The sequence below is a fragment of the Aquarana catesbeiana genome, linkage group LG08 (assembly GCF_042186555.1).
Source record: "Aquarana catesbeiana isolate 2022-GZ linkage group LG08, ASM4218655v1, whole genome shotgun sequence".
Taxonomy (NCBI): domain Eukaryota; kingdom Metazoa; phylum Chordata; class Amphibia; order Anura; family Ranidae; genus Aquarana; species Aquarana catesbeiana.
The window spans coordinates 304,109,475-304,123,991 of record NC_133331.1 but is presented as its reverse complement, the minus strand read 5'-3'; the positions used below and the strand labels follow the sequence as shown (position 1 = coordinate 304,123,991).

The following is a 14,517-nucleotide window of genomic DNA, read 5'->3' as shown; positions in this document are numbered from 1 at the left end:
CTCTGTTTGTGCATCCCGTTTAATAAATACATACACACGTTTATTCGGTAAAATACCAAAACAATATTCACGTTTTATTTCATCAACAGAATTGTTCAACTAAAAAGAAATTGCATGAGACTGGTGGGCTTGTTCCGCACATTCATTTGCAAACCACGACGGAAGGACTACACAAAGCATTAGCAGAGCAGAAGTCCCTCAACTAAAGTAAACGTTACAGATCGAAATCTGCGTCCCCTGGAAATAGAGATTAAAAAAACACAGGGTCACCCCCATGTTTGTTGACTGCAGTGGCAGGCGTGTGTTTTCAAAGTCCAATCAGTCCAAAGTTTCCCGCACTCTGATCACAAAATCGAACGGTCATACCCACGTCTTCTCTGATGTTCACCACCCTCATTAAAACTTTTCCCGCACTCTGAACATGAAAAAAAGAACATGACAAAGGATGTTCACCTACCTTAACCACTTCCCACAAATTAACGTACCCGTACGTCGGTACTTCCACGCTAAATACCGGGGTTATGGCAGCAGTATTTTCACGGAATGGCGTGTGGTTCTTTTTAAAGGTAAAAGTGGTCTCTGCGGCGGATTCGCCGCAAGATCAATTTTAATCGGGGGGCAGGAGAGAGGGCCCCTTCGCGCCGCGATCCGGTCGTCCCCGCCGCTTATCAGAGCCGTCGGTAGCGGCAGAGCCAATCGTGTGTTTTCCCTTCACTGCCTGGATGCCGAGTGAGGGAAAAGATGGCCCCCCTGCTGGGCTCCATTACATTGAAGGGCGGAAGCGACGGCAAAACATCACTTCCGCCCAATGCTCTTAAAAGGGGAATTTTTTTTCTTTTTTTTTTTTTTTAAATTACATTTAATTTTTTTTTTTTTTTTTTAATTGTATTTTAGTGTAAATATGAGATTTGAGGTCTTTTTGACCCCCCAGATCTCATATTTAATAGGTCCTGTCATGCTTTTTTCTTATTACAAGGGATGTTTAGATTCCTTGTAATGGGAATAAAAGTGACACCATTTTTTTTTTTAAAAAGGACAGTAAAAATAAAAAATAAAAAATAAAATAAGAAAAATTTTTATTTTTTTTTTTAAAAGCGCCCCATCCCGCCGAGCTCGCGCGCAGAAGCGAACGCATACGTAAGTCGCCCCCCGCACATGTAAACAGTGTTCACACCACACATGTGAGGTATCGCCGCGATCGTTAGAGCGAGAGCAACAATTCTAGCCCTAGACCTCCTCTCTGTAACTCAAAACTGGTAGAAATTTTTAAACATCGCCAATGGAGATTTTTATGTGCCAAAGTTTGTCGCCATTCCACGAGCGGGCGCAATTTTGAAGCGTGACATGTTGGGTATCGCTTTACTCGGCGTAACATTATCTTTCATAATATAAAAAAAAAAATTGGGCTAACTTTACTGTTGTCTTATTTTTTAACTAAAAAAAAAAAGTGTATTTTTTCCCCAAATAAAATGGCGCTTGCAAGACCGTTGCGCAAAAACGGTGTGACGGAAAGTATTGCAACGACCGCCATTTTATTCTGTAGGGTGTCTAAAAAATATATATAATATTTGGGGGTTCTAAGTAATTTTCTAGCAAAAAAAAAACTGATTTTAACTTGTAAACAACAAGTCCCAAAAAGAGGCTCAGTCCCTAAGTGGTTAATGAAACATTTCCCGCACTCTGGACATGAATAAGAACGCTGACGTGTGCTACTTCTCTGATGTGTAACAATTTTTGCTTCCTGATTTTTTTTTTTTTTTTTTCTTTACACATTCCGAACGTGAGAAAGGACGAGAAGGCTTTCGAATGTCTAAGAAGGTTTTCAAAAAAAGAAAAAACAAATCTTTTCCAACAATTACAACATAAAAAAAAAAAAAAAAAAAAAAGAAGAGCTCATTTGAGTAAAAATTCTCCGGCGTTTAAGAAGATCCGATTTATGGGTGCAACGTTTCCCGCACTCTTAACATGAAAATATGGCCTATAATCTGTGAGAAGTTTCTGCAGGTTTTAAAAGTGAAAAAATTTCCCGCACTCGAAGCATGGGAAAGCACGCTCACAAGTGTAAGAAGGTTTATCTTTCCCATTGAAGCCTTTACCGCACATTTAACCTACCAAAAGGATGCTTGCCGGTGTGAGTTTCTTGAGGTTTTCCCGCAAGAAACAACTCCCGCACGCTGAACATGAATAAGGAAAACTGTCCATGTGCAATCTCTGTTGGTAAATAAGGCTTATTTTACGAGTGAAAGGTTTCCCACACTCTGGACACGAATAAGGACGCTAACCTGTGAGATTTTTCTGGTGTGAAAGAAGAAGTCCTTTCTGAGAGAAACATTTCCCACACTCCCTGAACGTGAAAAAAAAAAAAAAAGGATAATTGTCCATGTGCCATCTCTGGTGAAGAAGTAAGGCTTGCTTTATGAATGAAAGGTTTCCCACACTCTGAACGTGAATAAGGACGCTAACCTGTGTGAACTTTCTGGTGTGAAAGTAGTAGTCCTTTCTGAGAGAAACATTTCCCGCACTCTGGACATCGGTGAGCACCCTCACCGGTGTGAACTTTCATATGCTTATTGAGGTATCTTTTGTTGGTGTAACATACTCCACACTCGGAACATCTGAAAGGACGCACCCCGGTGTGAACTCTATGGTGCGTGAGAAGGTCTGCATTCGTGGTAAAACTTTTCCCGCACTCAGAACACGAATGGGAGCCTTCCTGGAAGTGACTTTTCTGGTGCGCAAGAAGGGCGCTTCTATTGGTGAAAGAGTGATCACACACTACACAGGAGTATGAAAAGGAACTTTCACCCTTGTGAGCATCTTCCTGGCTTGAAGAAGATTTCTTGGGATGAGACGTCGATCGATCCGCACTGCGAGAACTGAGGTGGACCTCCGAGGTCATAGTGTGGGATTTATCAGAGGACTTCCCAGGATTACGGGGACCCGCTGAGGTCTGTAAAAGGCGAGGTCTGTAAACCAGATTTTCAGGAATGCGGTTCAGTTTTGGAGAATATTGTTTGAGGACTTTGCCTTTTGGTTTAAAATCTTGAGATATAATCTGATGTCCCTTCATAACATTTTGGACATAGTGTCCATCTGTGGAAAGGAATTTTTATTGCATGCATTAGGAATACAATAAGTATACAATAAACCTACAGTATTTGTTGGGAACATGACGTTATATTGAGGAATGGAGATGGACCTTTCATATGGTGTACAGTATCTCCTCCTCATTTGTTGGGAACATGACATTATATTGAGGAATGGAGATGGACCTTTCATATGGTGTACAGTATCTCCTCCTCATTGGTTGGGAACATGACATTATATTGAGGAATGGAGATGGACCTTTCATATGGTGTACAGTATCTCCACCTCATTTGTTGAGAACATGACGTTATATTGAGGAATGGAGATGGACCTTTCATATGGTGTACAGTATCTCCTCCTCATTTGTTGGGAACATGACATTATATTGAGGAATGGAGATGGACCTTTCATATGGTGTACAGTATCTCCTCATTTGTTGGGAACATGACGTTATATTGAGGAATGGAGATGGACCTTTCATATGGTGTACAGTATCTCCTCCTCATTTGTTGGGAACATGACATTATATTGAGGAATGGAGATGGACCTTTCATATGGTGTACAGTATCTCCTCCTCATTTGTTGGGAACATGACGTCATATTGAGGAATGGAGATGGACCTTTCATATGGTGTACAGTATCTCCTCCTCATTTGTTGGGAACATGATGTTCTATTGAGGAATGGAGATGGACCTTTCATATGGTGTCCAGTATCTCCTCCTCATTTGTTGGGAACATGACATTATATTGAGGAATGGAGATGGACCTTTCATATGGTGTACAGTATCTCCTCCTCATTTGTTGGGAACATGACGTTATATTGAGGAATGGAGATGGACCTTTCATATGGTGTACAGTATCTCCACCTCATTTGTTGGAAACATGACATTATATTGAGGAATGGAGATGGACCTTTCATATGGTGTACATAATCTCCTCCTCATTTGTTGGGAACATGACATTATATTGAGGAATGGAGATGGACCTTTCATATGGTGTACAGTATCTCCTCCTCATTGGTTGGGAACATGACATTATATTGAGGAATGGAGATGGACCTTTCATATGGTGTACAGTATCTCCACCTCATTTGTTGAGAACATGACGTTATATTGAGGAATGGAGATGGACCTTTCATATGGTGTACAGTATCTCCTCCTCATTTGTTGGGAACATGACATTATATTGAGGAATGGAGATGGACCTTTCATATGGTGTACAGTATCTCCTCATTTGTTGGGAACATGACGTTATATTGAGGAATGGAGATGGACCTTTCATATGGTGTACAGTATCTCCTCCTCATTTGTTGGGAACATGACATTATATTCAGGGATGGAGATGGACCTTTCATATGGTGTACAGTATCTCCACCTCATTTGTTGGGAACATGACATTATATTGAGGAATGGAGATGGACCTTTCATATGGTGTACAGTATCTCCTCCTCATTTGTTGGGAACATGACATTATATTGAGGAATGGAGATGGACCTTTCATATGGTGTACAGTATCTCCTCCTCATTTGTTGGGAACATGACATTATATTGAGGAATGGAGATGGACCTTTCATATGGTGTACAGTATCTCCACCTCATTTGTTGGGAACATGACATTATATTGAGGAATGGAGATGGATCTTTCATATGGTGTACAGTATCTCCTCCTCATTTGTTGGGAACATGACATTATATTGAGGAATGGAGATGGACCTTTCATATGGTGTACAGTATCTCCTCCTCATTTGTTGGGAACATGACGTTCTATTGAGGAATGGAGATGGACCTTTCATATGGTGTCCAGTATCTCCTCCTCATTTGTTGGGAACATGACATTATATTGAGGAATGGAGATGGACCTTTCATATGGTGTACAGTATCTCCTCATTTGGTGGGAACATGACGTTATATTGAGGAATGGAGATGGACCTTTCATATGGTGTGCAGTATCTCCTCCTCATTTGTTGGGAACATGACATTATATTGAGGAATGGAGATGGACCTTTCATATGGTGTACAGTATCTCCTCCTCATTTGTTGGGAACATGACGTTATATTGAGGAATGGAGATGGACCTTTCATATGGTGTACAGTATCTCCTCCTCATTTGTTGGGAACATTAGGTAATGTGGTAAATATGATTGCCGTCTTCTGATGACTAGAAATGATCTTTTCATATAGAATACAATACACACAATACGATGGGTGGTGGGGTAGGTACATCGATGACGTTTTTGACGTTAGCAGTTAAGGTTTCTCAGTGTTTCCTTTATAGGAGGATTTCACACTCAATATTTTTAATTTTTTTTTTTCATATTTACATCTGTAGGGATGAGGAATACTTTGATTCTCAATGACTCTGTATATTAGTTAAAAAATAACTGGATGTCTTTCTTATTACAAAACAGATATCTGGCTACTAATATTAGTAGGTAAAAACATTGTAGAATGTTGCTCCTGTTTGCTTTGTTGGATCAGGAAGGAATTCTATTAACCTGAAGAAAATTGGGCCGAGCTTTATATGGCTATTCTGTCTTCCTCTGGATCAAATGCTGCTTTGAATTTTTTGTAATTTTTTTTTTTTTTTTAAGGTGAGTTTAATAGACATATACTATTTCTTAACTGATGCAGCAAAACATACATTATACTCCTAGAAGTAAAATAAAAAAAACTGTATATGATTTTTGCATTTAAATGTTTATGACTTACTGATGTCAATATAAAGGGGAGGTTCCTCCTGTTTACTCTCCATAGTCATCGGCCCCTCCTCCACAGACTGCTGAGTTCCACTCGCCAACCTTTCTTCTTCTTCCTCATCATCATCTTTAATCTCAATGATCTCTTCACTCTAAACCCCCAAAGAGGACACACACAGACATTTGTAAAAAAGAAGTTACAAAAGAACAACATCACCTCATGGACTTGGAATACATTTTTTATTTCGAATGGCTCAGTCCCACCTACCTGATGACGGTGGGGGATGGTGTGACCTTCCTTGGTGGAATCCCGGGAATACAGAGGACGGGGAGCTCTCTTCGGTGGGTTCCCATTACTGGATCCATCTGTAGGAAACACAAATACATTGTTTCTATGTATTTATCAGATGATGGGGGATCTAAGTGGAGCCTCCGTACTGCTCTCTCCTTTACAATAAAGTCTCCTCTTACCCGGTGATGTGAGGGATGACCGATTCTCCATCATGACGTCCTTCTAGAGATCCTTCTAAATACTTCCACTCCTCCCCGGAAAATAAAAACGATATCTGGACCACCTTATAGGAACCTGACACACACAATGATACAGTCACCATCCAGACACATCCCTTGTCTGTTACTGGATAATGTCCCAGAATCCTCCTCACCTCTCCTGTCAGCAGATCTTCTGGGTGACTTCTAGAATCTTCTGGACACCGGTTACCTCTGTTGTCAGGCAGTGAGGTGGAGGGGCTGTAAAAGCATCACTTCCGTAAAAATTAAAACCGTAGAGTTTCGATGGCTTCTGCAGACTTTATTGTAACATGTGCTAATGTTTACTTTGGTATTCTGTACAATATGCTCCAGAGAATATAAATTAATATTCTTTATATGGCCATTAAAAAGAAAAAAAAAAACGTATCATAATCAAAAACAGTGCAGCACAATTGTGATTCGATTCTGTGACAAAAGAGCACATAAATCTAAGATCTGAAAACTAAATAAAACAATAAAAAAAAAACAAACAAAAAAAGAACACAAGTGCATTCATAAATATCCCTCCAGTGTTTTCCTCATCTGTGATAGGAGCCCAAAACCCAGAGACTACAGAAGATGGAGAAATGGTTCTATATTTAGGATGTATCCGGTCTATAAACCAGAGGCTCTGGATGGACAGTTGGATAAATGGCTCAATATTTAGGATGTATCTGGTCTATAAACCAGAGGCTCTGGATGGACAGTTGGATAAATGGTTCTATATTTAGGATGTATCTGGTCTATAAACCAGAGGCTCTGGATGGACAGTTGGATAAATGGCTCTATATTTAGGATGTATCTGGTCTATAAACCAGAGGCTCTGGATGGACAGTTGGATAAATGGCTCTATATTTAGGATGTATCCAGTCTATAAACCAGAGGCTCTGGATGGACAGTTGGATAAATGGTTCTATATTTAGGATGTATCCGGTCTATAAACCAGAGGCTCTGGATAGACAGTTGGATAAATGGCTCTATATTTAGGATGTATCCGGTCTATAAACCAGAGGCTCTGGATGGACAGTTGGATAAATGGCTCTATATTTAGGATGTATCTATATAAATATCACAATGCTCTCTATATATGTTCATCATCATCTGAAATAAAAGACGTCACAGTGACTATGGAGGAAGAGGACGGACATGACGGGGGGTTACTGGATGTAAATATAAAATAAGATCTTATTACCTCCTCTACTGCCAGTTTCAACAATGTCTCCTCTCTACTTCCAGGAAACTCCCCTCTCATCCAGAACTTCCTGTCGAAAACCTTACATCACTTCCTGTGTTTACCCCGCCTACATCCTGTCTTTTCATTAGATCACTTCCTGCCTGTGTTTCCCTCCTCCCATAGAATAAGTTAGGCTCCACCTAGTGGAGATTGTTAAATCTGCAGCCCTTGTTATGTTTCTTTTTTTTTTTTTTTTTTTAACAATAATTTTTATTTATTTTATCAAACAAATACAAATCAATTGAAGTTGCTGCATATATTATACATTTGTAATACAAAAGCTGAGAAGGCATAAAGTATAGTAGTGATATAAACCTTGATGGCCTAGTCCAGCCTACCCCCGGTTGGACTGGAAGCTCTTGTTACGTTTCGTGGTGCCTCTGTTCTATCAGAAAGCCGCTACCGCCCATCAGAAAGTGCAACCGAAGTGACGTAGCCTGTCGCGGCCATCTTGGTACACCCCGGACTCGGCCACACTCAGCCTACAGTCTGAAGTCACGAAGCGGACATCTTTTTACACCCACCAGAGCCTTGCATATCATACCGATTTTTACAAGTAAACCCTGCTTATATCGTGAAATGCAGGATTTTGAAATCCGTCAAGCTGTATTGATGTTGAACCTTAAAAGCAGAGCGGTGTTCTGTCAGATTAGCAAGCTCTGTGAGATCAGCAGGCTTGCTGCTGCTTTTGAAATTCAACATCAAAACAGGGTCACCTATTTAAAAAAAATACAGTATTTCACTATATACGCTCAGTTTACTGGTAAAAAAAAAAATTTGTGTGAAATGCAAGACTTTGGTGGGTGTAAAAAGATGTCCGCTTGCCGTCTTCTGACTGTAGGCGAACTGCTGGCGAGTGCGGGTGTACCAAGATGGCCGCGACGGATCGTCACTTCCGTTACATTTTCTGATGGGTAGCAGCTTTCTGACAGGACAAGTCCTTCCATTATGTTGCATGTATGCAGATTACACCTACTTCCTTTTTGAATCCGATCGCCCACCTCTAGTTCCCTTCCACATCAATACCTGCTTAGTGAGCAAAAACTATTGAGCATCTGTTTTTTTCCTCTTAGTGTTACGAGTTGTTTATTTGATCTCATTCGTCCCTTACTATTCGTGTAACACCTCCACAATAAATTAGACCCAATGAAAAAAATATCCTCTGTTAATTAGAGGCGCACCAAAATTTCGGCTGCCGAAAACTATCGGCCGAAAACTGGGGTTTTTTCATTCGGCCGAATGAAAAAAACAGCCGATACCGAAAGGTGTGCCGCCCTATATGGGAGTGTCATCCTGGCGCGCCCAGTCCTCCTCTCCTTCCCCCCTCACCGCGATCTCCCTGTGTCACGGAGCTGAATTGCCTGGCCGTAGTAACAGTGCCCCGCCTCCTGTGATAGACGGCACACTGATCCAATGGTGGGACGTTAAATCAGCGTGATGTGATCACAGGAGGCGGGACATTGTTACTGGGCACTGGCAAGCTGCATATGACGGGCACTGGTGGGCTGCATATGATGGGCACTGGTGAGGCTGCATATGATGGCACTGGCCATGCTGCATATGACGGGAATTGGTGAGGCTGCTGGGCACAGGCAGGCTGCATATGACGGGCACTGGTGGGGCTGCATATGATGGGCACTGGCAGGCTGCATATGATGGGCACTGGTGAGGCTGCATATGATGGCACTGGCCATGCTGCATATGACGGGAATTGGTGAGGCTGCTGGGCACAGGCAGGCTGCATATGATGGGTACTGGTGAGGCTGCTGGGCACAGGCACTAGTGAGGCTGCTTGGCACTGGTGAGGCTGCATGTGACGGGCACTGGTGAGGCTGCATGTGATGGGCACTGTTGAGACTTCATGTGATGGACACTGGCGAGGCTGCATATGACGGGAATTGGTGAGGCTGCTGGGCACAGGCAGGCTGCATATGATGGGTACTGGTGAGGCTGCTGGGCACAGGCACTAGTGAGGCTGCTGGGCACTGGTGAGGCTGCATGTGACGGGCACTGGCAGGCTGCATATGACGGGCACTGGTGGGGCTGCATATGATGGGCACTGGCAGGCTGCATATGATGGGCACTGGTGAGGCTGCATATGATGGCACTGGCCATGCTGCATATGACGGGAATTGGTGAGGCTGCTGGGCACAGGCAGGCTGCATATGATGGGTACTGGTGAGGCTGCTGGGCACAGGCACTAGTGAGGCTGCTGGGCACTGGTGAGGCTGCATGTGACGGGCACTGGCAGGCTGCATATGACGGGCACTGGTGGGGCTGCATATGATGGGCACTGGCAGGCTGCATATGATGGGCACTGGTGAGGCTGCATATGATGGCACTGGCCATGCTGCATATGATGGGAATTGGTGAGGCTGCTGGGCACAGGCAGGCTGCATATGATGGGTACTGGTGAGGCTGCTGGGCACAGGCACTAGTGAGGCTGCTTGGCACTGGTGAGGCTGCATGTGACGGGCACTGGTGAGGCTGCATGTGATGGGCACTGGTGAGACTTCATGTGATGGACACTGGCGAGGCTGCATATGACGGGAACTGGTGAGGCTGCTGGGCACAGGCAGGCTGCATATGACGGGCACTGGTGGGGCTGCTGGGCACTGGCAGGCTGCATATGACGGGCACTGGTGGGGCTGCTGGGCACTGGCAGGCTGCATAGGATGGGCACTGGCAGGCTGCATATGACGGGCACTGGTGGGCTGCATATGATGGGCACTGGTGAGGCTGCATATGATGGCACTGGCCATGCTGCATATGACGGGAATTGGTGAGGCTGCTGGGCACAGGCAGGCTGCATATGATGGGTACTGGTGAGGCTGCTGGGCACAGGCACTAGTGAGGCTGCTGGGCACTGGTGAGGCTGCATGTGACGGGCACTGGCAGGCTGCATATGACGGGCACTGGTGGGGCTGCATATGATGGGCACTGGCAGGCTGCATATGATGGGCACTGGTGAGGCTGCATATGATGGCACTGGCCATGCTGCATATGATGGGAATTGGTGAGGCTGCTGGGCACAGGCAGGCTGCATATGATGGGTACTGGTGAGGCTGCTGGGCACAGGCACTAGTGAGGCTGCTTGGCACTGGTGAGGCTGCATGTGACGGGCACTGGTGAGGCTGCATGTGATGGGCACTGGTGAGACTTCATGTGATGGACACTGGCGAGGCTGCATATGACGGGAACTGGTGAGGCTGCTGGGCACAGGCAGGCTGCATATGACGGGCACTGGTGGGGCTGCTGGGCACTGGCAGGCTGCATATGACGGGCACTGGTGGGGCTGCTGGGCACTGGCAGGCTGCATAGGATGGGCACTGGCAGGCTGCATATGACGGGCACTGGTGTGGCTGCATATGATGGCACTGGTGACACTGTATATGACAGTAACTGGGGCTGCATGTGACGGGCACTGGTGAGGCTGCATTGATCTCTTGTATCATGTTTGCTAGAGGTGCACTGAATGGAAATTTTGCTAATACTATTAGCAGTGTGTTTAAGTTTAAGTAACAGATTTCAGACATGATACAAGAGATGGTCAGAGACTGAGGACATGATACAAGAGATGGTCAGAGACCGAGGACATGATACAAGAAATGGTCAGAGACTGTGGACATGATACAAGAGAAGGTCAGAGACTGAGGACAGGATACAAGAGATGGTCAGAGACTGAGGACAGGATACAAGAGATGGTCAGAGACTGAAGACATGATACAGGAGATGGTCAGAGACTGAAGACATGATACAGGAGATGGTCAGAGACTGAGGACTGCATTTTTCTTGACCTTTCTTGCACTAAAGGTGCCCAATAATGGCCAAAAATAAATTCATATTAATTTAATCTGATGATATTAAATTGTAAAGTTGAATATAATAATTATATATAAAAATATAAATATTTTTTAAAATAATGTCATTTTCGGTATCGGTTTTCGGCCTAGTGCAGCCTTCATTTTCGGTTTCAGTTTCAGCACAAAAATTTCCATTCCGTGCACCCCTCCCTGCTGGATCCCTACCTTGGCGCTCACAGATACTCCTCAAGTGTCACCCCCCTGGCCTGCTCGGTCCCTGGCTTGGCACACAAGACTGCTCTGCAAATGTCACCTCCGCTGGTTGGGTCCCTGGCTTGACAGCTGCTAAAGTTTCCCGATTCTTCACCGTCCCCGGTTTGCGAGAATACTGCTCTTGTACTTGCTACTCACTGTGGTCCCTGGTAACAGGATGGATATTCCCTTAGTGGCGACAGCTTCCCCTCTACCTCCGACCACGACAGGTTCTCCGGCCGGCAGAACCTTCACCTCTAGTTGAACTGCAAGCTGCAATCCCAACCCTACGCTGCTCTCTTGCTTCTGGATAGGCCCTCAGACAGCCTAGCAGCCAGATGTGCCCAGGATAGGCCTAATCTCCGACCTAGCAGTCCGGGCAGTACAACACACGTCCACCCAGACAGCTGTGCAGGTGGCACAGAACCCCAATCATCTGACCTCACCCAAATAGATAGGCTCTCCCAGCAGGCCAAGGGACCCAAGACGATCCTTGCCCATTGGCTGAGACACCCCATCTATTCTTAATCTGTCCTTGCAATGACCTTGTCTTATTTAATGCCACCAGACAGGTAAACGAGAAATCCTGGACAGCCGCACTCAAAAGTAATCTTCGATCTTTATTTAGGTATAATCATAAAAATACATGCCACAGCATCACAAAGCAGGAAACTGACGCGTTTCACACTGTAGTCATAGCTATGATTAAGCACTGACTACAGTGTGAAACGCGTCAGCTTTCCTGCTTTGTGATGCTGTGGCATGTATTTTTATGATTATATCTAAAGATTGAAGATTACTTTGAGTGCGGCTGTCCAGGATTTCTCGTTTACCTCTCAATTACCAGCATTGCCTGCACCTGTTACTTCCAGCATGGAGAAAATGTTTGTTCCTCACAGACCTCTTTCAGAGCGGTGATATTTTTCTCTCTAATGCCACCAGAGACCCGGCCATCTAGTGACAGAAGAGAGAAGTGCAGCGATTCCAGAATTAGGGTGGAATCAATTGATCTCCTATCAATTAGTCAATGCAACTATACTTGGCAGGTAAATACTAGCCTATTATGTGACACTTACCTGCAAACGAAGCCCGCGCTGTCCCCTGTGCAGGCTGCGTCCATCTTCGCCCCTCTTCCTTCCAGGGCTGCGGACCCTGGCTCTGTGACTGGCCGGAGCCGCGTGACGTCGCTCCCGCATCAGTCACGTCACACGCTGGGGAAGAAATGGTACGGAGGCCCGTTTCTTCACAGCGCATGCGCCGATGACGACATCGGCGCACTACGGGTGAAATATCTCCTAAACGGCGCACGTTTAGGAGATATTTCCACTACCTATAGGTAAGCCTTATTCTAGGCTTACCTATAGATAAAAGACAGACACAAGGGTTTACAACCACTTTAAGATAAAGGAAATAATCACTGAAGAGTGCAAAAAAATTGAGAAGGAACCCTGCCCTAACAACGGACCTTCCAACCTCAACTCTCTCAGAGTGCAAGATCATCAACATCAGTACTCCTCCGCTCATAGATACCTCAGTGATAAGATCAGCCCCACACGTTGCCCTTCTTATGGAAGATTCAGTCCTATTCAAAGGCCCAATGGATAAGTGGACCTTAATCTGAGGAAGACTTACCTAGGGGAGCACGCCATTTTCCATTATCCCTTACGTCAGTCAGCTATTTCTCCATGGACCAACAGTGTTGAAAGCACTTTAAAGGCCAATGAGGACAGAGATCATGTCATCAATGATCCCCCCCAACAGCTAAAAAATAGTGGGTGACATTGAAGGTAAGTCCACTGTTGGTGTCATCAGATGTTCCTCCAGGGCAATGCTGGCCACAGTCACTGCAAAGAACTCTGCAGCTGAAGGCACAGTCAGCATATTCTTTCTCCAAGACTACGTGGTGTGGAATACCTTATAATGACTAGACTTTGCCATTTCGAAGGTGACAGGAGTTTATTCTGGCTTGCAACCCCAAAATAGAAGCCAGAACAAACTCCTGTCACCTTCGCAAGGTTTCCTTGTCATCAGAGAAATCCAACAGAGAGAAGACCGTAGTGATAGATTTTGAGATTTTTGTTTAAACAAGCCTGGAAAAAGATTTTCATAGAAGCAACAGAGGCACCTATTTGTCACTTCTGAAGATGTCCATATAGAGCTCCACCTCTACTCCTTAGGAAACAAAAAAAGCCATTTTGATTATGTGCCCATCCTCCCCTGTAGGCACACACACATCTATTGTTTTCTCGTGTGTAAATACTTTTGAAGATCCATGGGTGACTTTTAAGATTACAAAAGGCCATTGATGGACCTTCAAGTCCTGGCCACCTCAGAATTGTTTTGTACAAACAAACCTTCCTCTGTCTCAATAAATGTTTTTGCTTTTCATGCAGTACATTCAAACCCTACTCCAGAAGAAAGCTATTGGTCCGGAATCTCCAACAGACAGGCTGTCCGGTTTCTACTCACCCTTATTCTGAGTAAAGAAGAGGACAGGCAATCTGAAGTCATTTTTGGATCTAAACTCCCTAAACAAATGCATTCAAATCTGATCCTTTCGTATGGAATGCCTCCAATCCATAATGCATAGCTAGATGGGGGACTGGATGTTATCAGTGGATCTTTTCAATCAACACAGACTCCAGTACATTCATAATTCCAAATGTATCTACATTTTTAGATTCTGGGATGTCACTTTAAGTTCGTGTGTCTCCCATTCTGAACTTCCATGGCTCCAAGAACTTTCATGAACTTGCTGCTTCCATTCATCATACATGTGAGTTTGAAAGGCTTCAGACTGGAGCATTGCTTGGATGACACTATATGATAGGCACTGAGAAATACTATACTCGAAACTCCAAGATGTATTATTTGCACTATGGGATTTTCAATAACCTTTGGTGGATATATACAGT

The 14,517-nt window shown here is 44.3% G+C and overlaps 2 protein-coding genes across 4 annotated transcripts in view; both read right to left on the bottom strand.

Annotated features, from left to right (window-relative positions):
- The window catches only part of LOC141106882 (uncharacterized), a 159,625-nt gene that overhangs the window by 38,757 nt on the left and 106,351 nt on the right, over positions 1-14,517 (bottom strand). The window contains 3 exon segments of the mRNA XM_073597810.1: positions 371-415; positions 2,113-2,211; positions 2,283-2,344. Of these exon segments, the coding sequence (XP_073453911.1) occupies positions 371-415; positions 2,113-2,211; positions 2,283-2,344 (206 nt within the window).
- Positions 40-8,252, bottom strand: LOC141105146 (uncharacterized). 3 transcript variants are annotated; one of them, XM_073595031.1, is made up of 6 exons: positions 7,506-8,252; positions 6,448-6,664; positions 6,254-6,368; positions 6,051-6,148; positions 5,796-5,934; positions 40-3,093 (listed from the first exon to the last, which is right to left on the bottom strand). In XM_073595031.1, the coding sequence occupies exons 3-6, from the start codon at positions 6,285-6,287 to the stop codon at positions 2,459-2,461; spliced, it is 906 nt and encodes a 301-aa protein (XP_073451132.1). In that variant the 5' UTR covers positions 6,288-6,368; positions 6,448-6,664; positions 7,506-8,252; the 3' UTR covers positions 40-2,458. The 3 variants fall into 3 exon arrangements, with proteins under 3 accessions (XP_073451132.1, XP_073451133.1, XP_073451131.1); XM_073595032.1 differs by having other exon boundaries at positions 6,448-6,546; XM_073595030.1 differs by having other exon boundaries at positions 6,448-6,532.

Excerpts from the sequence above, each read along its gene's own strand:
- LOC141105146 (XM_073595031.1), bottom strand. The coding sequence starts at position 6,287 with ATGATGGAGAATCGGTCATCCCTCACATCACCGG. Across the intron at positions 5,935-6,050 it reads CCATCCCCCACCGTCATCAG|AGTGAAGAGATCATTGAGAT; the intron begins GTAGGTGGGACT and ends TTGGGGGTTTAG. Across the intron at positions 3,094-5,795 it reads TCCCCTTTATATTGACATCA|ATGGACACTATGTCCAAAAT; the intron begins GTAAGTCATAAA and ends TCCTTTCCACAG.